Source organism: Heliangelus exortis, chromosome 2, assembly GCF_036169615.1.
Source record: "Heliangelus exortis chromosome 2, bHelExo1.hap1, whole genome shotgun sequence".
In the NCBI taxonomy this organism is placed as follows: Eukaryota; Metazoa; Chordata; class Aves; order Apodiformes; family Trochilidae; genus Heliangelus; species Heliangelus exortis.
The window spans coordinates 38,747,704-38,775,275 of NC_092423.1; the positions used below are offsets into that span (position 1 = coordinate 38,747,704).

General features: G+C 37.7%; 1 protein-coding gene across 3 annotated transcripts in view; it reads left to right on the forward strand.

Moving 5' to 3' along the window:
- HIBADH (3-hydroxyisobutyrate dehydrogenase) overlaps window positions 1–27,572 on the forward strand; it is an 83,040-nt gene that overhangs the window by 15,118 nt on the left and 40,350 nt on the right. For all 3 annotated transcript variants that reach the window (XM_071735624.1, XM_071735623.1, XM_071735625.1), the window contains one exon: window positions 1,467–1,588. In XM_071735624.1, coding sequence (XP_071591725.1) covers window positions 1,467–1,588 — 122 coding nt within the window. The remainder of the gene's footprint in view (window positions 1–1,466; window positions 1,589–27,572) is intronic.

A 27,572-nucleotide genomic window follows, 5' to 3' on the forward strand; every position in this document is an offset into this window, starting at 1 on the left:
CAGTCCCACAAAGCTGCACAAACAGCTGTGGGAGAACTGTATCCAGGGTGGCAGTGCTTTGAAGACCAATTGGCAGTACTGACTTGTATAATACAGCCAGTTAATCTTTTTATTAATTAGATGTGGAATATACAGTGGGAAACAGAGGATGTGGGAAACAAAGTCTTGTGCTGCTGCAGTTCCTCAGCCTCAGTATTTAAAAGAAGGAAGTATGATTTGGCCATATTGGTTAATTGTCACTCTGAGTCACCTGGTCCTCAATGACTGTTTTAACTTAGATAATTTTCTGATGCTTTTCAACCTTTATGGAAGAAAGCATTGATGCTCTGGAGTGTTGAAGGGTTAACTTACTACTCTCAGTGTGTTACCAAGGAGTCTGTGCCACTGCTTCTTGTTTTGAACATAAGGGGAGATGATGCAGTGCTGTATCTGCCACACTGGTTTTCATTTTCAGACTAACTGCAGCAGCTCAACCCTTCAGTGAAAAACTTCTGTGTATGTTGCACTATTTGAGTCTAGAGCTACAGTGGGGTCCACAACTGAATGTGTGTATCGAGAGGCCATTTGCAGCTATCTAGGTAATTCAATTCAGTGAAATTTGCTGTACTGCCAGCAGCATGCAAAGTGCATCAAGGCTCTTCATCTGTCATGTGTAGCTATTAAATTACCTTTTTATGACTGAAAAATTGTGTTGTTTGATTTTATGGTGTTTGCTCATACAGTGGATATTAAATCACTGTGCAACTGGATGGAAAGAGGGACAAAGGTGTAATAAATTTTTTATTGTTGAGGGCATTAAAAGAACTAATAGCTTTTTTAGAAACACGTATACAGCTTCTTGTGTTCTACAGTTTGGGTTATAATTCTTCTGCCTAAGTTTCCTAGCTATGAGTGGAAAAACTCAAGATTTTTCTTCATGCTTTGTTTTAAATCTGCAGTAGGCTTTTGTGGTGTTAGTTATGATCTTTATGTAGAATAAATTATAACAATGATTAAAAATTCATTCAGGCTATTCCAATAATAACTTAAGATATTTTGTGTGTGTATAAGTATATGTATATATGTGTGTGTGTTTTAAATATGAAATTTTATCCTGTATCAACATTTAGTTCTGCTGTTTAGAATGCATCTGAGATTGTCTGTATATTATATACTACTCAACCTTGCATGATGACAGGTTTTTTTTAGTGTGCCCTTTTTGTGTATTTTTTAATAGTACTGTTTAGGAAGAACCTCCTTTTTTTTGTATTTGTGTTTTATTGTGTTTTGAGTAACTCAAAATTGTGCTGTATACTTCTCAGGAAGCTATGTACTGAGTGAATCTTGCTCAATAGGGATTAAAACTTTGTGTTCATTAGCATACAAAAAAGTTTCTGTATTTATCATACTGAGGAAGGACAGTGCCATGGTAATAGCTGCAGATGTCTTGTGCAACAAATACTTAATAATTTTTTTTTTAATTTTAGGAAAGTGAAGAAAGGCTCATTGCTAATAGATTCCAGTACTATAGACCCTGCAGTTTCAAAAGAATTAGCCAAAGCAGTTGAAAAAATGGGAGCTGTTTTCATGGATGCCCCAGTTTCTGGAGGTAAGTCTCTATTAAGTTTACCTCATACTGGACATGTCTCTTTGTTTGCTATCTCAGCCACCAATGTGTACCCTTGTTTGTACATAATACTGATTTTCTTTTCTATATGTATTCTCCTTTTTTTGTTCCATTACATTACCAAAATGCATGTTATTTTAGGAATTTTAAATATAATTATAGCAATATGGGGTTTTGTTACACCTGAAGACACTGAGCCTTCACATGATATGGTACAGTGGTCCTTTTCATTTTACTTCTTTCAGGAAGTTATATTTTTGTGCAAGTGATCACATCTCATCAGTCTCCATCCATTTGTTTCTGTTAGGGAAAGACTGGTTACCATTAAGCATACATAACGTGCTACTTCATTAAAAAGGAGAGGGGGAAGGGAGGAAGATGGGATTTCTTTGTCAAGAGAAAACCAAAGTCCCCCTCTGGTTTCTTACAGTTGAAGAATGTAGGTGATAATTATTAATTCTTGAAGTTCTAGCTATTAAATTTTGGGAGTGATTCATCTCTTGTAAGGAATAATATAGCACAGAGAAGTCTTTCATTTTGTTGTCAGAGTAGAGCAGAAGCATTAAATTAAGATTTTGAAAACAAAACCAAAGCTAATTTTTACTATTATTGAGTTGTTTAAAACCCATCTTTTCAATTTTCAACTGAAAACTGAGGATTTGGGTACAGATTAGGTGCCAAAATTTTTATCCAAATGCTAATGCCTTCCATTATCAGTTGGGTGATTATGACAAGTTTTATGTGGATCTCCCAGTGTTTATGTGGTTTGCCAGTGTCTTTCCCCCAAATATGTGGTTTACCTGGGGGAATTACTTACCTGTTGGAAATGTCTGTAATTTTTACCAATAAATTTTTTGCTTTAGCACTGACTATACCATAGATACAAAGAGAGAAAGAGAGGAAAATTTGATTCCAAAACAACCGTAGCTGTTTTGAGGGTTTTGTTTCTTTTAGAAAATGGTAGTGCCAAGACTAGGTTAGTATGATAACATACAGTTCACTAGTCTGAATACAAATGGCTTTTTTAGGTGTTAGTGATTTATCTGAATACAAATTATTTGGTGCTTACTGTCAGTTACAGACTGAGTGATAGATATTCTGGAAGAAAGAATTGATACTTAACTTTCTAGTATATAATGTGTTTGTGAATGCTAAGAAGTGCTCTGCACAAATCATGTTTAAAGTGGGCAGTTGCTAGAAATGTGGTGAAGTTACAAGTGTGTTAGAAATAGATTTAATGTTATGCTTTGTTCTTTCCATCTTTAAAGACTTAACACAACAAGTCATCATAGAATCATAGAATGGTTTGGGTTGGGAGGGACCTTTTAAGATCATCTGGTTCCAACCCCCCTGCATGGGCAGGGACACCTCCCACTGTACCAGGCTGCTCAAGGCCCCATCCAACTGGGCCCTGAACAGTTCCAGGGAGGGAGCAGCCACAGCTTTCTTGGACAACCTGTTCCAGTGTTTCACCACCCTCTAATAAAAAGTTTCCTCCTAATGTCTAACCTAAATCTCCCGTCTTCAAGTCTGAAACCATTTCCCCTTGTCCTCTCACTACACACCCATGTAAAAAGTCCTACCCCAGCTTTCATGTAGGCCCCCATCAGACATTGGAAGGTTGCCTTAAGGTCACCTCAGAGCCTCCTTTTCTCCAGGCTGAACAACCCCAATTTTTTTCCTGGCTTCACAGAGGAGGTGCTCCAGCCCTCTGGTCATTTTAGTGGCTCTCCTCTGGACACACCCCAGGAGCTCTGTGTCCTTCTTATGCTGGGGACTCCAGAACTGGACACAGTACTCCAGGTGGGGTCTCACAAGAGCAGAGCAGAGGGGGGCAATCACCTCCCTTGATCAGCTCTCTGTGCTTCTGATGCAGCCCAGGACCTGGTTGGCTTTCTGAGCTGCAAGCACACATTGGTGGCTCATGTTGAGCTTGTACTCCACCACCACCCCCAAGTCCTTCTCCTCAGGGCTGTCCACAATCCTTTCTCCTCCCAACCTGTGTTAATGCATGGAATTGCCTTGACTCAGGAGCAGAACCTTACACATAGCATTGTTGAACTTCATGCAGTTTGCATGAGCCCACTTCTCAAACCTTGTCATGGTCCCTCTGGATGGCATCCCTTCTCTCTAGTGTGTGGACTTTACCACACAATTTGATGTCATCAGCAAACTTGCTCAGGGTGCATTCGATTCCACTGTCCATGTCACCAACAAAGATGTTAAACAGCACTGGTCCCAAGTATCAATCCTTGAGGAACACCACTTGTCACGCATCTCCATTTGGACACTGAGCCACTGATCACAGCTCTTTGGGTGCAACCAGCCATCCAGTTCCTTATCCAACAAGTGGTCCATCCATTGAATTCTTACAGTTCCAGTTTAGAGATAAGAATGTTGTGCAGGACAGTGTCGAATGCTTTGCACAGATTCAGGTGGGTTTTGGGGCATTTTTTGTAAGTCCTGATTGCATTGTTGGCCTTTGGACAGAACACTAAATGGAGAAGTATGCTCAGCTCTCTATAAATTGGCAGGCATTATTCTGTTGCTGTAAAATGGTTGCAATAGACTTGGCAGGAGTGTGAGGGAGGGTGTTTGTGGGACACAGTAAGGAGGAAGAGAAAGCAGCATGCCTGAACTGTCCTCTTTGGACCTGTTTGCTAGCTCTTATTGGCAGGCAATTCTGCTTGTGTTTTTAGGTATTTGGGTGTTGGCGTGATGGACATAATGTTGACCTGCACTGTGAACAAGTTATTTCACTAAGTAATATTCTGAAAATTGATTGGGCTATAAACCTTATGGAGAAATAGTGATCATTTTAATCTTGTAAATCCCTGTAAAAGAAATATCTTAAGGCCTAGCATTAGTGCCAGATTTTCAGTGATTATTTGCAACTTTGAAAGATTCTTTCTCTTGACCTTTTTCAGATGGGCTCGTATGCCAGTGTAGTAGCGCCATCTTCTTCATATGACTGGCTTACAGCATGTACTTGAAATTACAGTCAGGAGTCATTAAGCAGACATTGATGCACCCTGAGTTACTGTAGTATTATTTTAGATTAACTTACTTCAGAAAATGCTTCTCATCCCAGTAGTTGCGTGCAGATTATGTTGCTAATACTGTCTAGACACAGCAGTCGCTTTATCCTGGGATTAGGATCTCTTGCAGGTCCACATGAGAAAGTTGCATCACAGTCCCAGTGCTGCCCTTGTTTATTTAATTAATTTAATGGTTTTTTATTTCTGGTGGAATAAATTTGTCTTTTTGTGAAGACTGAATTCTGCATCTGTATCAAAGGCTTTTAAAGCACATTTTATCACAGAAGCATATTTAAAACTGACTTCTGTTGGCATTTAAGAAACTACTGATGGAGTAAGGGATCTATATTTAGCCTTTATGAATTGTGTCAAGATGGTCCTTCCCATTTTCACTGAAAGTATGATACAGATTTTCAGGTTGAAGCCCAGAGCAAACTTTACTAGCAGTTTAACTGATTCTGCTGCAACATTTATCTCTTTTTAATTCACTGTACAAAATATGGATTGTCTAAAGTCAGTGGGTAAAATGTGGGATTTTAAAATTTCTGATGTGATGCTTACTTCATTTTAAGTATGTGTAAAGATACTACCTTTTCAACTTCTTTTCCTTTCCACTGACTCTTGAAATTGTATCCGCTCCTCTTCTGCTCAAAATATGCTGTACTGCATTCTGCTGGAACTTCTCAAAAACTTGTGACAGCTTAATTTGTTTTTTCTGGTTTTGAAGTTACAAATAGCCTATTTTCATGTCTTTCATAAGCATGAGTCTTTAGATCCAATAACAAATCCTTCCTCTGTCTATTTTAGCCAAGATAGTCATTAATAAAAAGTCAGACTGCTGATTGTTAATAAGAGCTGTGATATAGAGAAATGTATTCATGCTAAAATTGTAATAAACATTAGAATATAAGATTGTTTTGTAGGAGCTGTGGGCTGGAGATGATTTTAAAAAGTTGTTTTTTCTATTCCAGCTGTCATTTCAAACTGTTTCCTCCTACAGTACTACTGTCATAAGCTCCAGCTAACTGTTAAGTGATGGAAAGAATATTAGTAGTAACACTGACAAGTTGAGACTTCAGCTCTCTGGTAACTGGGCAAAATATGAGTCCTGAAGAGTGAGTATACTCTGTATGGCCATATCTGTACTTAACATGGAGCAAAGAAAAAGAATGTTTTTAGAAGTATTTTGAAGATCTTCTCTTGGATTTCCTTTCAAAGAGCAATATATATCATGGTTCCAGCCTTTTTAAAAAACAAAACAAAACAAAAAAACCCCAAGCAACAACAGAGAGGTGAATGTATTTCAATGGCATGATCAGACTGATAGCAGAGATTAAATAGGCCAGAGAGGATAACTAGCAGAGTAACCGGTGAGCATGTTTCTTTGACTTGAACATTGAAGTTTTAGTGAAATATGTTTTCCAAGGGAAGAAGAGGAAAGGGCCTTGCAGAAGAGTTAAGATTTTGTGCACAGTAACACTTGCAAAGATGGTTTGAAAGATGTTTTAAGATTAGACTAAATGGTAAAACTCAAGTTGTTCAAATGTTGCATCTCATAGCTTGTAAATTCTATTGGAATAAGAAAGCATCATCAATATGTTTGCCAGAATAAAGTGACTGCTTTTCTGTTGGAGAGCCTTTGCAGAGCTGGATTTCCTAGGCTGCATCTGCTTTGTTTCTTTAACTTTATGAATTTTTTGAGAAATGCAGTCTTACAACTTTACGGGAGTGGAAGAGATGGTTGGTTAATTCAACATCTCTTAATTTGAGAGACCTTGAAAATGTTACACATTGGCAAAATGTGTGGCACTGGGGAGGCGGGAAGTATAGATTCTGTGCAGAAATCAAGATGTTGGCAGCAGGAGAGGTGGATGCTTGTGAATGTCCTGACTTGGCAAGGGTGGTTTTCTTCTTTGTGTTTATGATGCTTTTTACTTTATTTTATGGAGAATGCAGCAGTTAGCAGAAAGCAAGGGAAGAATAATCAGATTTTTTTGAAAGCATCAATTAAAAGTTTTCAGTGAGGTGGATGTGATTGTTCCTACAACAACTAGAAGGGTGAAATGGACAATTTTATTAAAGTATAATGTATATTTTGGCTAGAAAACTGTGTGTAGTCTGGCCAACTAGTGACCAGTGTGTAGGGAAACATATCTGTCTCCGTTTATTCAAAGGTGTAAAGATGAGTTATTCAAGCTGGCCAAATGGGATATAACCAGGAATAATAGGCTGGAAATTATTAAGGAAAGAAAAATGCATGCTGTGTCTACCAGGAAAAACTTTCTAACAACGTTCTTCATACACTGTAGATTAATTTTCCAAAGGAGGTGGTTGAAGCCAAATATCTCAGCATGCTTTAAACTGTACTGGGCAAAGTACTAGGAACTGTTCTGTAGGGAAAAATCTTTAACTGGCAGGAGGATATCTACATGATCTAATAGGTCTTTACCATCTCTAATGTCTACAATTCTGTTGTATTCTCACACATGGTGTTCAAAAACAGTTAACAGGAAACTCTCCAGATGGAAGTTAAAAATCCCTGTGGCACTCTTTTTGTAAAAAGAGTAAGGGATAACTGCAGAATTTGAGCCAACATTCCTTTTCTCAGTAAAACTGGTTCTAATATCCATGGCTGTATGTGTGTTGTTACCACATTCCTAATCACTGCTCTGTTTGTGGTTACTTTAATGCTAATATCTTGCTCATCCTGTCAAGTCTTCTGAGATACACAGAGTAAGAAAGAGTAAGATGACATTTCAGCCTTTCATAAGTCCTAGGCAATAAAACTTAATTTTTAAAATTTTGATTGCTTCTTCTAGGCAACTTGTAAAGTTAAGGAGTTGCAGGTGGTGTTTGGAAATATCTCTGGAATGGGTTGATGACTCTGAAGTTTTCTGCAAAGTTTATTTTGGTTTTAAATGTTCATAGGCTTCTTTTTCTCTCTTTTTGCTCTTAAGACTGAGCCACTTGTTAAAAGTATGTATTTTTCACTCAGTCAGAAATCCTAGCATGATGTCTGTGCTTGGGGCAGCAGAAATGGTGAGCACCAGAACTTAATAACCCCCTGGCTTCTTCCGAGTCCTAATTCTGTACTATAGTAGGATGGGAGGGTCCCCATCTTAGCACCAAGCCCCACACCATGGTGCTCCAGACCAGCAAGTGCAAACTGGAAAGCACAGCACAGAGGAGAGCTGTGAGTACACTGTTCCTGCACAGCAGCCTTCAGTGTGGGGACAGTCCTCACCACCTACAAACCTTGGAGGTGCCACTGGAGAAAATGCAATTTATTCTGAATAGTAATGTAAAGCGGTGGTGTTGCAATTCAGTGTTGCCTTAAATAGACTTTTTGACTCTGTGGGTGCAATTCTGTTGTTTAAAAAAAAAAAAAAAAAAGTCCAGACAAACCTGAATTACTGAAGTGTATTATGCCACTGCAGGCTTAGAATTATGTGGCATTTTTTTGTCTCTTAATCAGTAAGGGAGATCTGCTAGACACAGAAGGAAAACACTTAACATCCTAAGTACCTGAAACAAAATATTAGAACATATTTCTGCAGATTACTCTGTGTGGAAGAAGACTCCTTTGCAGGCAAATTAAATACCTAAAAATTTTAAAGGAGTGGAAAAAAAGAGACAAAAAAACTCGAATGGGTAAACTTTGCAGGCAAGGACAACTTCCCTTGTTTTGTAATGCAGACCTTTGAATGCAAGGTGTTTGTTGATCCCCTAAATGGTTCAATCCATGATCAGGAGGAATGAAAGATTATCTTTTGTTGACCCCCATCTGTATGCTGCAAGTAGTCTGGGTTACTTGTGTTTCCTTTTTAAAGTCATGGTGGTGGTTTGGGCAAGGATGGGGATATATGTGTGACCATATTATCTGATGATCTGAAGCCATTCTAAATCACTGGTTCATTGCAGAAATTTCTTTTGTAGTATAGGGGAACTTTATGTTTTGACAAATCTCTTTAAGATGTGCTAATAAAAAAAGACAATATTCTAGCAGAAATATCCCATCTATGCTTTACACAAACACCTGAAAGTTAATGCCATGTTTACAGTGCTTACTGCAGTATTGCCCACTGTGAAACAATTCAATATCCTAAGTTTCTGTCCTTAGCAGGGCTGCTCCTGGTTAATCCACAGAGAGCACTGATACGTTTTGATTTCCTAATTCTTCCTCCTCCACATCTTAAAAAAATGTGATTAAATATAAGCTATTGGCTCACCATTTCAGTGTACTGAAATGCAGAGGACAGACACAGTTTCAAAGCTGAAGAAAGGTTTTTGAACTACATTTCTCTTAATGCCATACAGTTTTTACCTGAAGTAAGTTTTTACTTACAAAAAATAAATTACTTACTGCCCTGTATTTCACCTGCAGATTTAGTCCTTGAAACTTAGTTATCATTTTCGTTCCTACAGTTTCCCTGGGACAGTGTGTGGAATTTCTGGGACCTTAGACAGCTTTAACCTGTATCTCTTCAAAAGAGGAATTAAGGGGTGGCTTGACAGGAACACAGAGTAATGTATAGAAATGTTACCCTTATGCTGACCCTTCAGTTTCTGTTCCTGGTTCTGTAAGCAGTTGTATTTTAATTATTCTGTATTTTGGAAGAATGCTAAATTGGTTTGGAGTAAAATGAGGGGGGGAGGGGAGCGTGAAACACTGTGTAACAGTTATGTAAAATCTTTACATATTTCAAATAAAACCACATCATGATTTGATAGCATCACTTTATGTTGCTTAGCTGTTGGTAGTGTGTCTTTTTAATGTGTAGTTTAGATCATTGGCAACAATACTAATTTTTCATGTAATTATTATCCGTTTGCTGTATTTTATGAGTTGCAAACTGTGTAAGAATCTAGTCACTAAATAGTTTAATCATATGCAGTCAGAAACAGTATATTTTGGGGGTCATTTTGTATTCAGTCTCCATTTTTTTTGCTTTCTGGCACTTTATGGTGTGGCTTTTAGCTTATCTACCAGTGGGAGTACAGAGGGAGGAAATCACGCTGACTTTTAGCTCTGTCTGAGGAGTTTACTGCTTGTCTTTCATTTGTGTTGGATTTCTTGGTTTTGCTTAAAATCATGCCTTTTCAGAAATCAATATAAAAGTAACTCGTAGATAATCTGTACAGGTATATCATAGAATGGCGAGGGTTGGAAGGGACCTTAATGACAATACATAGTTAGCTCTTCAAACTTGGTTGATTTCTGAAGTCAAACATTTTCCCAATTAAGCTTTTCCCCAGATTTGCTACAGTTGCTCAATTGCTAGTGGTTTGAAAGCAGTTACTTTGGGAGCAGCTAGATGGTTTTTGTCTTGAATGAAACATTTTTGAAACATTTTATGCTGCATATGCTGGAAGAATAGAGATTTTTTTTCTCTCTTAAAAGTTGGAGAGCAGTTGGAGAAAGGATATTTATTTTTTTTTTCCCACTAGTATTATCAGCATGTGAAACATTGTGATAATAGAGCTCTGGTTAGAATAAATGAGGATTGTATATACCTTCCCTGTTTCTGCAGATACTCATCTTAGAATTTATATTAATGGGGAGCTGGGGTGAAGCTGATGCAGTGGAAAGGTTTTGTAGCAGGAGTGCTAAATGAGAAGCTTATGTGAATTTGGCAAGAAGCAGCATCTCCTGAGATGGAGCATCCTTTTAGCAGCCTTGGCCTGAATCCTGGCTGCCTCTGAGGGCTCCCACCCTGCCTGAGATGGAAGTTCCTAGAGAGAGCACTACAGAGGCATCACAGTATCTTACTGCCTCAATGTATCATGCTAAGGCATGGAGCTTGACTGCTGTGAAACAGTACAATAAATGCCTCCCAAGGACAAAATGAACATACACAGGATCACCTAAACCAAACTGGACTATAGGAAGGCATTCCTGATAGCAGTACAGTGACCAGTAAGTGTAATGAAGACAGTGATTATTCTGTTACTGTTTGGCCCCTGGAACTTTTTCCCCACTATATTAGTATGCTTAGCAATTTTTAACACTAAATGTGACTATGTGCATTTACTTAATATGTTGTTTTCCTTCATAGACAATTATACCGATCTTGAATGGAGCTTTTTTTTCGTAACTGGGTTAAAGGGTTCTTAGATGAGTGAAACAGTAGGCAGCAAAGCTTGTTAAGGAGTTTTTATTTTACAAGCCCTCAAGAATTCAGAATATGGCTTGCTTACTACTTTAAAAAGTCCAAACTTCCCTTATAGACTGTCTCCATTTCAGAGCCAGCATCAAATTCTATGCTATACTTGTCTAAAAATCCAAACATGCACTCTTGGCCATTACTGTTTACTGAATCAGAACCCTACTGTTTCCACTTGCACTGTATCTAATTTATTGTAAGTGACCACAAAACCTAAAATTATTTATATGTTGGCATCTAACAGCTGTACTATAGTTAAGGATCTGTTGGCATTTCCATTATAAACCTTCTCTTTGAGAGGTTTATAACTTGGCGGTTTTAGTTTTGCTTCAGGCTCAAAAGTGCCATTTTCATCCAAGCACAAATTCTTCTACAGAATTTAATTTAAATCAGTTTGGCCATTATTTATTTTAGAGTGTATATGTTGGGGAGTGGAAGGGAACACAGTATTTAATTTTGGTTTCAGAAGCTTTTTGGTCAGACTATATAATGAAAGAAAAATGGTGCTTTTTATTTTATTTTGCAGGTACTTAACCCTTCCTTGGGTGTGTAAAAGTTACTAAAACCATGCTTTTTCTGCTTGCTCCCAATGCTCATGTGTCACACATTCACTCCCACCCACCTGTCTTGCCTGCCCCTACCCAATGATATGCTTTAAGGAAGCATCCCCCAGCTTCTGGCAGTGAAAGGTTTTTTGGGAATGGATGTAATAACATACAGTGGATGCTCTGTTGAGAGGCCTGAAGCCAACCAGTCCAACCGAGGAACAGATGGAGCTTAATTGGAAAAAGACAGGCCGAGTGCAGTTGTCAGTCAAATGTAACCCTATGTGGTTAAAAGTGGCATTTCCTATGGCTCTGCCATTTCTTGTGGGATGTGTGTAAATTACTGCTTGGGTGCAGTAATCCTTGGAATCTGAAAGTGGCATGAGTTGTCATTTTCCCTTGCTCCTAAATGCTGAACCACAGAGGAATTCCAACTCTTTTTTTAGTCATAAATCCTTGCCATAGTGCTACATTATTATGCTAATCAAGTTCTCGCCATACAAATAATACAAATCTATAATGTTTCAGTACTAATCATAGTAACACGGTACCAGTGTTCTTTTACATCATGGTTAAGAATACAAAGAAGGGAAATTGTGAACAGAGAGGTAGAGGCTTTTATTAGACCAAATAACATAGCTGAAAATGGAAAGCAAGTTTCTGAGTCAATTCTTTCATCACATTACGCAAGAAGCACTGAAGTACAATAGCTTTCTTTTTTTTTGTCCTTTGCTACTGAATTGCAAGAAAAAGCTGCTTGATGGGAAACAAAGTGGGGAGAGGATATGTGGTTTGGCAACTTCTGGTGTACTCACCATTTTGGGGTCTTCTTTTTCCAGGTATTTCATGCAGATTACTGATTGGAAAAAGAAGTAATAAAACTCTTTTGTTGCATTCTGTCTTCTGTTTTGTTAATGAGAGAGAAGGGAAGTACAAGGGCAATTAATGATGGTGGCAGATACCAGCAGCTTATTGAACCATGGTGCATTAGATCCCATTGAAGCATTTGAAAGTCTTCTCCACCTTGCTTTGCCCCCACAATTCCAGAGGGTAATGGATTCATAGATCAAACATTCCAAATCTTTTAAGTTTTAAAGACAACTAATTTTAAATTTTCTTAGTGTATTTTTAGTTTGTTGGCATTAATATTTAAAAGCACTGAAGGCTAAAACTTCAGTATATATATTGAAACCTGCTATTTTCAGCTCTGGACTCTAGAAACATAAGCTTACAGAAACAGCAAATGTCACAAGACAGATTATTAGTTCACGCTATCAAAACGTCAGTTTTAGTAACATATATCACTGGTACCCCTTTATTGCTAAGGATTAAGAAATCTAAACTATATGCTGTCACAGAAAAGAAAATCACTAGAAGTACCTTGATATAGCACATCTATAAACCTCTAATTTTGTGTACACTGAAGCACCAACATAGGTCCATCCATTTCAATGGGAATTTAGTGCCAGTTGAAGAGGTGTGTCCTCAGTGTCTGAGTGTCTGTGGGGTGATCTGTCTGTCTTATTCTACTCAGTTACTATCTTTGAAACTAGGGTTTCAAGTCAGTGTGTAGACCTGACATCCAGGGTGTGATTTGGCTGGACTTGCCGTGCAGCTGTAACCTAATGGTTTTAATTACTTGGAAATATCCCCTTACAGTGAAGCACAGAGGATTTATTATTTGGTATCACCTATGTTAAAGGATTTAATTTTGCTGTTTGTAGTAACAACAAGAAGCTTAAGAGCAATCTTGTTGGCTGCAGTGATCACTAAATTGTGGAATTCAGGATCCTTAGGAAACAAGGAGGGTGTAAATCAAGCTCGCTACCCTGGACTTCAGGAGAGCAAACTTTGACCTCTTCAAAGATCTGTTTGGTAGGATGCCATGGGATAAAGCCCTGAAGGGGAGAGGAGCCCAGGAAAGATGATCAGTATTCAAGGATCACCTCCTCCAAGCCCAGGAGCAATGCATCCCAATAAAAAAACAGGCAGGTGACAGTGCCAGGAGTCTGGCATAGATGAACAAGGAGCTCCTGAACACACTTAGATGTAAAATGAAAGTCTACAGAGAGTGAAAGCAAGGACAGGCAGCCTGGGAGGAGTGCAAAGTAGTTGTCTGAGCAGAGATCAGATTAGGAAAGCTGAAGGCCAGATAGATTTAAATCTGGCTGGAGATATCAAGCATAAGAAGGAAAGCGTCTACAGGTGCATCAGTGATAAAAGGAAGACTAGGGAAAATGCAGGCCCTTTCCAGAAGGAAACAGGAGGCCTGGTCACATGGCATGTGGAGAAGGCTGAGGTACTCAGTGCCTTTCACCTCAGTCTTCCCTGGCAAGGGCTCTGGTCACACTACCCAAGTTGCAGAAGGCAAAGACAGGGACTGGGATAAGGAAGATCATCCGCCCACTGTAGGCAAAGAGCAGGTGCAAGACCATCTGAAGAACCTGAAAGTGCACAAATCCATGGGACCTGGTGAGATCCCTTTGCTGACTGAACTGGTGGATGATGTTGCAAAACCGATTTCCATATTTGAGCAATCCCATGCAGGAAAGCAGGCAGGGCAGGGAATGGAATGAGAACAGCCCTGAAGAAAAGGACTTGAGGGCTGGTTAATAAGAAGCTCAACATGAGTCAGCAGTGTGCACTTGCAGCCCAGAAAGCCGACTGCAACCTGGGCTGCATCAAAAGGAGCGTGGCCAGCAGGTCAAGGAACACGATTCTCCCCCAATACTCTGTTCTTGTGAGACCTCATCTGCAGTACTGTGTCCAGTTCCAGAGCCCCCAACACAAGAAGGATATGGAGCTGTAGAGAGGTCATCAGAGGGCTGGAGCACTTTCTATGAAGACAGGCTGAGAGAGTTGGGATTGTTCAGCCTGGAGAAAAGAAGGCTCTGGGGACATCTTATAGTGGCCTTTCAGTACCTGAAGGGGCCTTGAGGAAACCTGGAGAGGGACTTTTTATAAGGGCATGTTGTGATAGGACAAGGGGCAATGGATTTAAACTAGAAAAGGGTAGAATAACTGCTGCCTGTTCTAAAATATAAGAGATATAAGAGATATATAAGAGAATAACTTATGTTGTTATAGCACCATAAAGTCATACAACTCTACATGAATTAATGTTTTAATTATTAACAGTTAATATTTGAATTTTTGTTTTCTCCTTCCTCTTCACATTGCCTCCATGTACATCTGTTAGCAGCAATTTCTCAGTATGAGCTTCTTAACAGAGATGTTGCAGAATTGGTTTTATGGACTTTTTTCTTGCTTTCCCTAGTTTTGTAGTGTATTTTACTTTTCATGTGGAAAAGTAAATAAGGATTTAATTGCAGTTCTTCACTCAATGCCAATTAAGATACTTGGCATACAGTTGTCATAAAGGTTTCTTTTCTCTGCCTTGCAATGACCTTAACTTGACCTAAATTGACTATTTTCTGTGGGGATTTCAATGACTCAGGCTCTGAAAGATTCTTATCTGTCACTTGGTGGTTGCTGCATGTCTGTGTGTGATTTACATGACACCACAGTGTCTGTACTATCAGTTCCTAACAAAGACAGAAAAACTAGTTCCAGATATGTTAATACAATTTGCATTAAACTGCTTCCATGTACACAGTGGAGCAGCAGACATTGCGTTATTCTTTTTAAATAATATGCTGGAAATACAGTAGGTTTAAGATAACTGTTTCATTACAAATCCATTCAAAATACTAATCATAATTCATATTCCCTCATTCTTTCCACATTTAGGGGTGTTACCTGGGTTTAGAATAGCCAGCCCGTCTCAAACACTATCCGCATTTTTAAAGGAATAAGAAGTCTTGGCAGACACTGGAACAATTAATTGGCTTTTTCAGCCAAGTCAGGTTAGGAAAGTATTTTGCAAGGAGGGGGCCTGGTGGGAGGAGAATACAACCTTCTGGTTTCAAGTTTGAGTTCTCTTAACCCTTTAGGAATGGTAGTCTGGCTTCTTGCTAAGCATAGCTCTTCATCTCTGACATATGTGAAGTTTATTTCTTAAGTGAAAATATTCTAAACTAGTAATATCCAGGACAAATATGGTTTATTAAGCATCTTTATTATGCCTAAGGTGAGGTGTAAAGTGCTGAATCTAAGTCATGGTGGATTTAAAAATACCTGAGGTGAAATAAGCATTAGAATTTGTATGAAGAACTCGTAACTTCCTCCTGCTATAAACTTTAGAACAGAAGAAGGAAGATGGCATCTGAGGCACAGGACGATTCCTGTTAGAATAAAATATTTCAGTGTTGGGCTTGCTGACTCCATTCCACACCTTGGCTTAATCACAGATGCTTAGTTGGTATTTAATTCCCACCTCCATAGGTTTGCTTATTTTATTTCTAAAACCAGAACAAGTACTAAACACCAAATTTTAATTGCATGTGTCTTTTTCCATTCCTAAAATGTCTTGTTTGAAGTATTGGTAATATTGTGCAGTCTGCTTTTTCACAATTCTATGTACCTTTTGGTGCTAATGAATCAATTTATTACAAAGAATTTTCAATGCTTCTTTTTAACAGTGGGGTGCTCTTGTTCAGAAGACTTTTTGTTTGTTTGTTTCAGTTGTCCTTTATGGAGTAAACTACTAGTAGTTTAGACTGGAAACTGTAAAGTTAAACTTTTTGGAATGGTTACTGCTCCAAGTGGGAATATAAACCATATTGAACAAAATTTATTTAGCCTATTAAAAAGTCAGCCTAAAACTACATTTAATTAGTTTACACTATTACATCACTTCTAGTGGGGAGTAGAACTTATGCAGAGTAAAAGGAGCTCTATCAGGTGAGGCTGACTGTGGCCCATATGGGGCTTTAAGATAATGATGAGTTTAAATTTCCTCTTAGAGCTAAGTGAGAATAAAACTGGAGGCAATAAATAGTCTTGGCCAAAGCCATTAAATGAAAAAGCTGGGAATTCTCCAGCTCTTGACTTAAATTGTTTGTTTATCAGCTGGCGCCTAGTCTGGAGTCAAGAGCTGGAGATTTCTATCTGTGACAGAACTTTGAAACTCTTGCAGGACACTTTCATTTTAACTTAAGGTAACTTGAGTTTATAGCTTTGGCTTTAAAGATTACTAATGATTTACTCATTTCCTTACCATTTAACCAGAGAGGACTTTTTCCCAGGAAGGGATCTGTGTTTATTTAGGGCCTTTGTCTGCGGAGGGATTAAAAGGCAGCCCACCAGCATTGTGAACTTGATGGTAATAAAAGGTCACCAACACACACCATAAAAACGTTCTTACTATGGAATTAATTATACAGTGTAATTTTACAAAGCTTTTCGGTAACCCTCCTTTAAGACTTTTGCTGTATTTTATTTTTCCTCAAGTGGATGAAAATTCATTTTTTGGCATAAATTGTGTGAATTAGACTCCATGTATGTGTACAACTGTTTACAGTGTAATATACTCATCAGCAAGTTCAGCTGAAAACAATTGTAAAATTCCAGCTGATGCTAAATCTGGACTTACGAACTTTAAAACTGCACACTTGGAGCAAAGAATGAAAAAAAGACTTGTTAGCTAAGAAATGAAATTAATTTAGCATTGTTGCCATGTTTGGTATTTTTACAGAATCTTGAGTATTTCCAAGGCATTAAGCCCTGGTCAGACAAAATCCTGTTATTTTTTCCAAGCCACCAGGTGGCATTGCAGCCCAGACTGCTCAAAATAGGCAGTTGATAATTCATAAAAAGATTTGTACAGAAGGCATTTCTCCTCTCCACACAATTAATTTTCTCTAACTGTTAGAGTGTAGTTTAGAATATATGGTAATGATGATTCATATTCAGACAAAGATGAAAAAGTACAGTTAAGAAGTTGGGGTTTTTTCCTTCCTCTTTTGTCTTAAAAAGATGTCCTTAATCTTTTTCCGGTTACCATTTAATTATACTCTCCAAACTGGTTTATAAATGGACAAAATAAAGCACATGCTATTGAAAAATAGCCTGAAAATCATATTTCACCGGTTAACTAAATTGTTAAAGAGCAAGTAATATTTGTCATGTAGCCTGTTTGACAAATTTAATACAGTAATTGTTTGATGAATTTCATACAATAATAGAGTTAAAATCATAATAAATCTCTAGTTTGAGAAAGGGGAGATTTTTTTTGCTCAGTTTTGTATTATCTGAATGTGTATTTTTATTCTTTTATCTGAAATGGGTGATTTAAAGTGCTACTGAAGTGATTTATCTGCAGCTTTCCTAAGTGCCAGTCCTCTTGTGCCTCTTTTTCTTAGGCCATTTAATGGGCATAACCTGTTTTAAGAAATATATATGTTTTCAAAGTAAGTGTCTCTCACCTCCTACCTTGTGGAAGTCCTAGCATACATGTTTTGCTGTAGTCTGAGTATCTGAGCTGCAGTATGACTGAAATGCTAAAAACTCAAGATACTAAGGAAATAAGAAAAAAAAAAAAAAGTGATAATTTAGGTAATGCTTTCAGCAAGTCATACTTAAAAATTGATTTCTTCACTTAGAAAAGTAGTGGTAGAATATAGGTATTTGAGGCTTTTAACCCTAGGTATTAAACTTTTAAACTTGATACAACAGTCTGCCTTTAAGCTTTGTTGTATACTGATATTGCTACTTACTTAACATCAAAAAGCTGTGGTAGTTTGCCTTTATAGATTGCGCCTGTGTTCTGGAATTGCCTCCTGCTGTCCTTGAACTGTTTCTTAGTTTAACGTGTTAGATTTTCTCATCAAAGCTTTTAAGCACAACGTTTAGTTAACACTTGTTCTATCAAATCTGGTACAGTAGACTGGTTTGGAATAAAACTGTTCTTTTCATTATCAGACACGATGGCTTGATAGGCCTCTTTCCCAGCACATCACAGGGTTTTTTGTGTAATGATATGCACATGCAGATTTTACATTGCATGTAATCTTTATGCTTGCCCAGTTTGCAGTCATTGCTCTAGGACTAGAGTAAATGACTGTTTTTTGCCAGGATTCCAAAAGTATACTGGCCTCATTAAAAATAATGGTTGCAGAGAAAAGAATCTCTGTAAGTCGGAGCCCTTTGCTTAGAGACCTGTTTAACCACACCACAGTTTTGGTTCCCTGTCTGCTGGTTCAGTTCAGTGTGACACCAGTGCTGTTGAGAGCTGCTGTGGGATTCTCAGCACAGAGGTGAAAAGCAAATATGTCTGGATAAAGGAAAAAAATAGATTAGTAGTGTTCATTTAAGATCTGATGCATTGCTTGAGACAGCTAGATAGAAATTGGGGAGTGGGGGAAGAAAGGAGGAGAACAAAGTAGTGAAGTGTTATTTAATGACTTCAGAAAACAGAATTCTCTTTGACTTTGCATTTGATATAATATGTATATGTATACATCCTGTGTCAAAACCATGTCGTGTTGTGTATTGCTTTGTCCATTTTTCAGTGGTTTGAGAAACACATTTTAAAAAATAGAAAATTTAATAGTGAAGTGTATAATGGGAATGTTTAATTACTATAATCAGTTACAGGTACAGCCATTTTAGACTAGCTGGATTTTATAGTATTTGTATACTTACCGCTTTAAACTTTACAAGAGTTATTTCCTACATGGACACTTCTGATTTTTTTTGAATCCTTCTGTTTGTTAATGCTTTTGGCTTGGGTCAGTAAAAATGGAAATGCTTAAATATACAGCATGTGGTCTGTAATAAATGTGAACAGTGTTTGGCTACATTATTGTTAAAAGTTGTTTTTTTTTAAAGATGCATCTACACATACATAGAGGATGTGACTATGCATATGATTTTTTTGTATTTTTTGTAGTTGATTTTCCTAGTAATACTTTAATGCTACATGAAATTTCAAAAAGTACAGACAGGCGTTTTCTTATGGGGAAAAAAGCGATCTCTGTATATTCCCAAGGACTCTCAAATTTGTAGCAGACGTACTGAAATCCCACAATTAAAACAAAATCCAATTTAAAAAAAATTATTATTTAAACAATACACTAGTTAGTGGCAAAGTAAAGGTACCAAATGAATGGTAAAGACAAAACTCCTAAATTCTGGTTTATACTCCGTGGAAGTGAATGTAGAGGAAGAAATAAAAGCTGCTTCTGTAAAAAACACCCTCAAGCTTTTAAAACAGATGCTCAGAACCACCGGTTTCACCGTTTTCTAGGATTAAGGAATTATCATTTTGTAAGCTGGGTGTAAAATAGCTAAGTAAAGAGATTATAAAATAATACCTCAGAAGCCCCGGGCAGTTAGAGAATGGAAATCTGCTTCAGAAGCAGAATTCACAGCTGGCATATTTAGGATAGTGGAGCAGGGCTGAGAGCAGTTCAGAACAGCATCTTCAGGTTGGTGTAGTAGCTTTTCAAACGTCAGTCCCGTTACTCATTTTGAAAGTCCTTCTTGCATAGTTATACTTTCCTGTACCTTTGCTCAGGGCTGTGCCTGACCCAATAAAGTGTGGTGAGATGTCCCTCCCAGGACACTGAGTACCTTGATTAAGAAATGCTGTTCCCTGTGAAGCAAGTGGTTGCAGTGATGAACAGTGAGGGGAGTACGGCTATTGGAAGGAAAACCACTCAGGGGCAAGTGGAATACAAAATCCTAATTCTTTCATGATCTTCCTGTGACCTGCTTCACTTAACAAGAAAGAGAGAAGATGTCAGAGAAAATCTTTTATGTGTGTGTTGTCTGTTTTAGATTATTACTCTCTTGAAAAAACTAAAAAAAAAAATACCCATTAGAGCAACAGGCAACAGATTTGCTCTCCTGGACTAGTAATATGCATCCTGGAAAAGCATGTTTTTCTGGTCAATACTGTTGGACTTTTTTGTTTCCTAAAAGATAAAACCTTTTAAATAAGGTGACAACCAGTAAGCTGAGAAAAGTGGATCTTGAAATTTTAAGTACATCATTGTTTGTTCTTAATTTGACTTTTTTTATTTACTTCAGAAATAATATTTCAAGTAAGTAACAGCGTACATAAGCTGTTTAAATTTGTCACCCATGTACTATTTACTTTTAAAGTGCTAGTATTTACAACATGTTAAATAACATGTGTGTGTACATTAATATCCATGTTCTTTAATCTTACAGTGCCCTAGCTTACATATCAGAAATGACCCAATAAAATGAACAACAAAAAGTGTAAAATTTCCTTACAACGACAAAAACCTAAAATAACCATTTTATAATGCCAATGAGGTAGCAGACTGCGTGCATTATTGGGTAATAAGATATTCTCTGATGTGTTTACTGCGTTCAGCCTTCCACACAAATATGTATTGAAGCCATAAAATGACAGTAATTGTAGTACCATACTCCTTACCTTCTTGATGGATTATTCCTGTTGCATTAATGCTTATCTAGTGAAACAATTCTTGCTGGTACTATAAAAAAATTTATAGAAAGAAAAACCGATAGATTTTCAGTTTGTTAGCGACTTGATTATGTTGTGAACTCAAATCTTTTTTGTGTCTATAAACTCATCTAATGGTTAAAAGTTGCAACACTGCAGTGCCTCACAAGACTGTGATAACTTTGAAATTATTTATATCAAATAGCATACTTATTATATCTATAATGTATAGTACTATAGGAAACTCAGATTAATAGGATTAGACAATGGAAAAAATAATTGTTACAACTTTTTTGCAAATGTCAGTTCCACACAATGTGTTGAATGTGGGTGGTTGTGTTCTAAACACAGCCACGAAGTGTTGTAGCAACACTTTCCTGCTTCAGTAGCATCAGTTTTTTAAAATTTTAGATAAAAATCAACTATTTTTTACTTTTAAAAGGGGTTTTTTACCCATATTGCTAACCTATACAAAACTTGTTCTAGTTCTGATGGTTTTAAAGAAAAACTAGCCAGCATAATACAAGTTGTATCTGTTGCATTAGATGAAACTATGCTTTGTCACAGAATTAGATTTTATTATGTAATACTTGACAGTCTTCCTTACGTTGTTCAAGGCTGACTGACCTGACTGTTTTATCTGTCTATGTTCATCTGTTAGCTTTGGTTTTCTTTGGAGTGACACATTCGTGTCCTGTCTTATGAAAATAACTTCTATCCTTTAAAGAAAAAATAGTTAACAGTAAGAGTATCAAACAACAGAAGTAATCAGTACATTATCCAGGGTATGCATAAGAAGCAACTAGAAGATAGCAACAGAGAGCTGTATATATTGAATTATGGTGAACTACTGAACAATGTGGTTTTTTTCTACTGACAGGCCAATTTGAATGACTGAGGGCATGGATGTGAAGGAAAGTGAGGATGGAAAGGTATGTGCTTCCCAGTAAAAACTGGCAGGGAAGTAAGGTGTTGGAAACTGTTTCATAGGAAGAATATTCTCTAAAGGCAGGAAATCAAATGGCAAGGAAAAGTAAGACTACCCTAGAAGTCTTAGCTTAGCCTAAAATTTTCTCATAAAATTTCTTGGAGAACACAGGGTGCTTGACTATTTTGGGGGATTTTTTTTTCTTTTTAAAGTCAGAGCAGCATGCAGAAGATGCTGCTTTGCTTCACTGGTATTTTTTTTCATGTAGTCTCTGAAGCATGCAGCTCTCCTCCTAAGCAAGTGGACTCTTAAGAATGTCAAAGTACAAAATGTTTTAATGAGTATTGGGAGGAGACACTGCTGGACTGTGGACTGACCAAGAAAAAGCTCAAGTGTCATCCATGTAGGTAAGACAGATCCAGAGTAACTAAGTGGAAGCAGGAAGGGACCTCAGGGAAGAGAGGAGACTGTATATATAGGGGTGCTGGCCTGGAACATTCTGTCCTGTTGAACTATGAAGCACCAGAGATTTCTGTCTCTCTCCAAAATGAAGAATGAGGAGCTTTTATGTTTTTCTTTTGTGGGAGGAGTTTGTCTGAATGAGAACATTATATTATAAAGGAATAGTTTCATTAAAGTTAAGCTTGCTTTGGCTAATGGAGAAGCTATAGACCTATCTTTCCAAAGTCTGCAGACTTCAGGAAACTGCTGGCATATTTAGTCAATCACTTCCTTGGGTGCTTCTGTGAAAATGGAAAATGACGATGTGATTAGGACATCTATAGCAAACCCATGGCAAAGCAGTTGTTAAGTAGTCTTTTATTGTCTGATCATATGTAATCTTTTTGTTAGAGGTGAATCATTTTATTACAGTGAAAAAAGCTTCTATTCTTCTTTGATTAGGGTTTTTTTTGTGTGTGTGCTAGCCTTAATAAGACCTGGGAATTCCTTAAGAGTAGAAGCTTAATAATTATCTCTGCTGTCAAAGAGCTAGTCTAGTTGATGGTTGGTTTTGCAATGTCTAATGTCAAGGTTCTATACCAGTAATTAGTACCAACACTTCCCACATACTGAATTTATTGCACTGTGACCACATTTTTACGTACGTTGAGGGATACTTCAGTAACCCTCTTATCATGAGGATATTAAGAAATATGCTGTTATCTCTCCCTAGAAATTTAGTTTACTGCATTTTTGGTTTTTTTGCTTTCTGGAAGCAAGTTTAATGAAATCAAATTGTGTTTTTCTGTAATGCCTTTCACCTAAATATACATAATATTTAAAAGAAGGGGCCTTGCCATGCTGCCAATATAATGTGGAAACGCAAAATAACTTCTTTTGAAGACCCTCTTGACTGTTAGAAGACAGTAAGTGGTCAGGTAAAGCAAGAACACTGTCCTGGAATCCTGCCAGAATGCAAGTAAGCTATTGGTATTGAATCCTTGACCTTAAGGTATTCTAGGAATAGATAAACTACTTTTTGTCATGAACTGTTGCATAAGTAATCGATGAGAGTACTATAAAAATTGGGATTTATTTTAAATTCTACCTGGGAGCACTTCCAACAGGGTCTCAGAAATTAATTTCTTTAAATTTCTGACTGTGTTAGAGTGAAAATATTATAAGAACCTATTTTGGAAAATGCCTGCCTGAAGCACTGCCTGTAGCACGTACATATTAGCAGTCTTACCAGTGGTACCATTGTATTTTGCTACAGGTCAGACAGTCAAGCCCTTTTCTGGCTGTGAGCAATACATGAACCATAAATCCTTAGAACTGAACTTCAGTGTTACAGACTGTGCTCCTCTGTCCAAACAGTATATTTCCTCATTTCAAGCTCCCTTAGTTTATATGGGTTCATTTTTATTTTTATGTGGGAAAAACCACACAATTTTTTTTAGGTCAGAAGGCATTGTAGTTAGTAGGTGACTTCATATTCTTTTCTGTTACTTTTTTTCCACAGGTCTGAAATCCATAATGTAAGAGTAACCACTCTACAGTTTCCACAGCTTGTGTACATACATCTGTTGTTGGTAGATGAATACAGTAGATGGTATTTGTTGGAGGCTGTATTTATTGATACAGCTGTATTTATTGTTGGAAGGGAATATCTCTTGGATAGCTAGATCCACAGTTAGGAACATCTCTAGAAAAAAATGGTAAGGACTATGAAATCAATTTACATCAGTGAGGGACTAATGCAGTGGGGTACTGATGAGAAAGGAATGGGCATGTTTGCTCACAGTGTCCTGTGCTACTTCACAACTTGGATGGTAGAGCTTCTGCATTGTGCTGTGTGGTGGAGATATTTTTCTGTGGTTCTGCTGGATCTTGTTCTTTGTTTGCCACTACCTCAAGTGTATAATGCGGGAATTCAGGCCTGCTTTTAGTCTGCAATGTGTTACTACATTGTGTGCAAAGCCCAGGAAACTGGCAGACTTCTGGCTAGCCCCCTTCTGTGTATATGTTTATGTATATGTCTATGTTCTGCTGCCCAAGATTTGGCCAGATTTGGTAGCTCTGATACCCTGCTTGTCTCCCCTACTGCATTCATGCCTTGGAGTGCAGGTTCTTCAGATCATTTCCATATTTTGATGATTATAGATACCTGTTGCTGGTTGCATTTATTTTCAGTCAGCTATTTTTTATTTGAGCACCGATTCTGGTTTGCGTTATTTTAACTTTGAGAAAGGTGAGTGATTGTCAAGAATAAATACAAATAAAATGTAGTTCTGAGCTTCCCTTCACGTATTCCTGGTGCTTCATTCTATGCTGTTTCATTTGCTTTCCTACAGATTATTAATACTATTTGAGTGAGAGTTCTAGAAAATTACATTTAACATTTTATATAAATGTTTAGTGCCTTATTATTCACTGAAAAGGGCAAGGAATAGCAAGAGAGTTCAGCTCCAGAGTTCAAGTACAGATCATAGAGTTGGGTTTTTTTTCATATCTTGTGATGAAGTGTTAATATCTGTCTTGTTTGATGACAGTACAGCTTGTTCTCAAGGGAAATAATCTCCCCACAGATCTGTAGGGAGGAGCCTATATGCCTTTTCAGCTTAGTATAGTCAGTGCTATGCATAGATATGGAGGCTATTACTGTAGGGGTTTCTAGTAAAGAAAACTTTGCTTTAGGGGTTTGAAACTCTTGCTGGACAAGTACTGCCTGGGTGAATGTTGTGACTCACTGGGGTGATGATCTGAAGGAATATTTCAATTCATTCTTGCAGACATTGCCTACAGGTCTGGTACTCAAGGTTTTGCAGCATTTCCAGGGTACCCAGAGCACAAGAACCCTTCTTTATGCAAATCATACAGGTTTACTGTGGGAGCTTAGGTGACGTAACCAAAGTTCATCTACACCCTTCTCTGGTGGCTGGGAAGATGTTTATAGAAATGCTCCTGTGGGTTCTATTTTTGGCAGTGGCTCTACCTTATCACCTAGACCAGCACTATCAAATGTAAGTCATTAAACATGAAAGAAACAGATCCAATAGGCAGATTTGGAATGTTGCTTTCAAGAATGAAGAAAAATCAGGAATTCAGAAAATGTCCATTTCCATTTTCATCTCTGTCCTTGCTAGGAGTGCAGGAGACCCCTCATTCTAACAGTTGCTGTAATTATTAGAGTACCCAGTGTGGCTTTAGGGTGCCAGGCCAGACAAGCTACTCTTTTGGATATATTCCTCAGTGAATACAGGTAGTGCAGAAGCTGAATTGACATAAACAGGATGACAGAGTGGCAGGATGGAAGGGAGGACGTGGCTACTCTAGTGAAAAGGGTGGTATAAGACCACCACTTCAGTAGAGGTTTGGGGAGAATTTCAGAAGGCTGGCAGATGGTTTATTGCATGATACTGCTATCCCAAAGCTATCATCCACAGTGTGTGCATTCAGCAGAACCTAAAAAGGGAGTCTATTGAGCAGCAAGAGATTTCACACAGTGCCTCCCACCTGGAAGCTAAGATGTACCTGCTGCAGGACTGAATTTTGCTTCAAAACTGATGCAGGAGTGGAAGCAGCCAGAGTAGGAAAACTGTAACAAGTGAAAAAGCAAATTGCAAAGAAGCCATTCAAGGTGCCAAAAGGAAGCTTTCTTTATCTAGAATGACTGAAAATTGTGTCTAAAAAGTTCCTGCCTGTCTTCTACAAGATTAAATTCTCTGATCCACCATCCTTTTTTGTTTTTTTTTTCCTACTGGGTTATCTTATCTGTGGTACAACTGTTGCTTTGATGGTGTGATAGTGCATGTCCCTTGACCTTTTAATGATATCCCTCTGTTGGCCCACTCTTCCTTGCCTTAACCAGGTGGCCAGATGGCATCATCTTCACTTCCTTCAGTGAAGTATTTTAAGGGAAAGTGCTCTTCTTCTAGACAAGAAAAACTTGCTGTGGTATAAATCTCTCTCCTTGGTCTCCTTGAGTTTCCTATTTGTGACTTGGGTCTCCTGGGTCTCACTGTCACTCTGTCCAGTCTTCCTCCCAGTCTCCTAGTTGAAAATCTTCTTCAGGCCATCTTTGTAGTTTGCCATCATCTTTTATTCCTGATATTGTGGAGTTTTATGCATGTTTCTCTTCTCACTCATAGGTTTGTAGCTCAAAACTTCTTTTCTACAGTTCATCAAAGTTCAGTAGCAGATGCTGGGGGCAGTGGAGTTCAGTTCATCAAAGTTCAGTAGCAGATGCTGGGGGCAGTGGAGAAACTCAGAGTTTCTTTTGCCATAAAGAAGGTGTGGCTTCTTTGCCAGGGCTGGGAAACACAGTGATTGATTCACTTAAATCTTCCTGCATAACACTGTCCGTTAAATAGTTGAAAAACAAATGTCACATAACAGCCTGTTTCACTAGAATAGCCTTTCAGAGGAAAGTGTGACTTGTAGTTTTTGCTCAAACAACAAACTAAATTCTAAATCCAAATTTACCTTTTAGATAGCATATTTTTTCAGATGAGAACTCAGACACTCAGAAGGAATCGTTGTTCCAGAGAACATGATTGAAATTGAAAAGATGTATTTGCATTTAGCGTTAGCTTCACAACTGAGTGATGTATCATTTGTCCCTTTTTCATCAAGGTAATAATTATACTTGTTCCCAAAAATGCTCCCGTGTCCCTGGTCCCTGTATGTCGGTTCTTCTGCGGTTTCTATCTGATCAGAATTACAATTTTCTTAAGATCATTCTCTTCAGAAGGAAACTAAATGAATTTTTGTTGATTGCATTATTGGTAGTGTCTGAAATTGCACGTATGTGTCAGACTGTGTTGAACTGCATAAATGCCTGAGTTAGCTGTAAAAAGGAACAGGAACTTTGGGTTGCTCTTGTACGTTTCGAGTATGTGCGTTAACGTGTTTTGTAGTTGGCTTGTTTGACTGCCATGGAGTGTAGATTGGACTGGAGACATGCTCAAAACAGGAATCTAGAGACAGTAACACAAGATTAAAAACTGGAAAATAATTTAGTATTATTATGGAGTTTTTATTAGCCAGTCTTCATAATAATTAAATGTAAAATCAAAGGCAGAGCTGAAAGAAGTGAAAAGTTTGTTTATGGAGTAAACTCGTCTATTTGTTTCCCAGACTTCCTTTTACAAAGCAATAAAGAATCGGTGGTGGTGCAACATGGTCATGTCAAAATTTATACAAGTAAAAGTTTGGGACAAAAATAAGTCAAGTTCAGAGTTTCGTAAGGCAGATCTGCATCAGTAGACTGCATTTTAATTAGATACTCATTATTGTAATACAGTCTGAATCCTCAGAACATTTGTAGAGATATTCGTGTTGTAAATATTCTTGTACTTCTGTGTTTTAGTCTTTTTAAATGTTCTTTTTATGCATGTGGAATATAAGATAGATGTAAATGTTAAATTTTATGGTGAAAAATAGGGTGAAAAAAACCTCTGCCTGGATGTTCACATAATGATAAAGGAGGAAGAAACTCCTAATTTTTT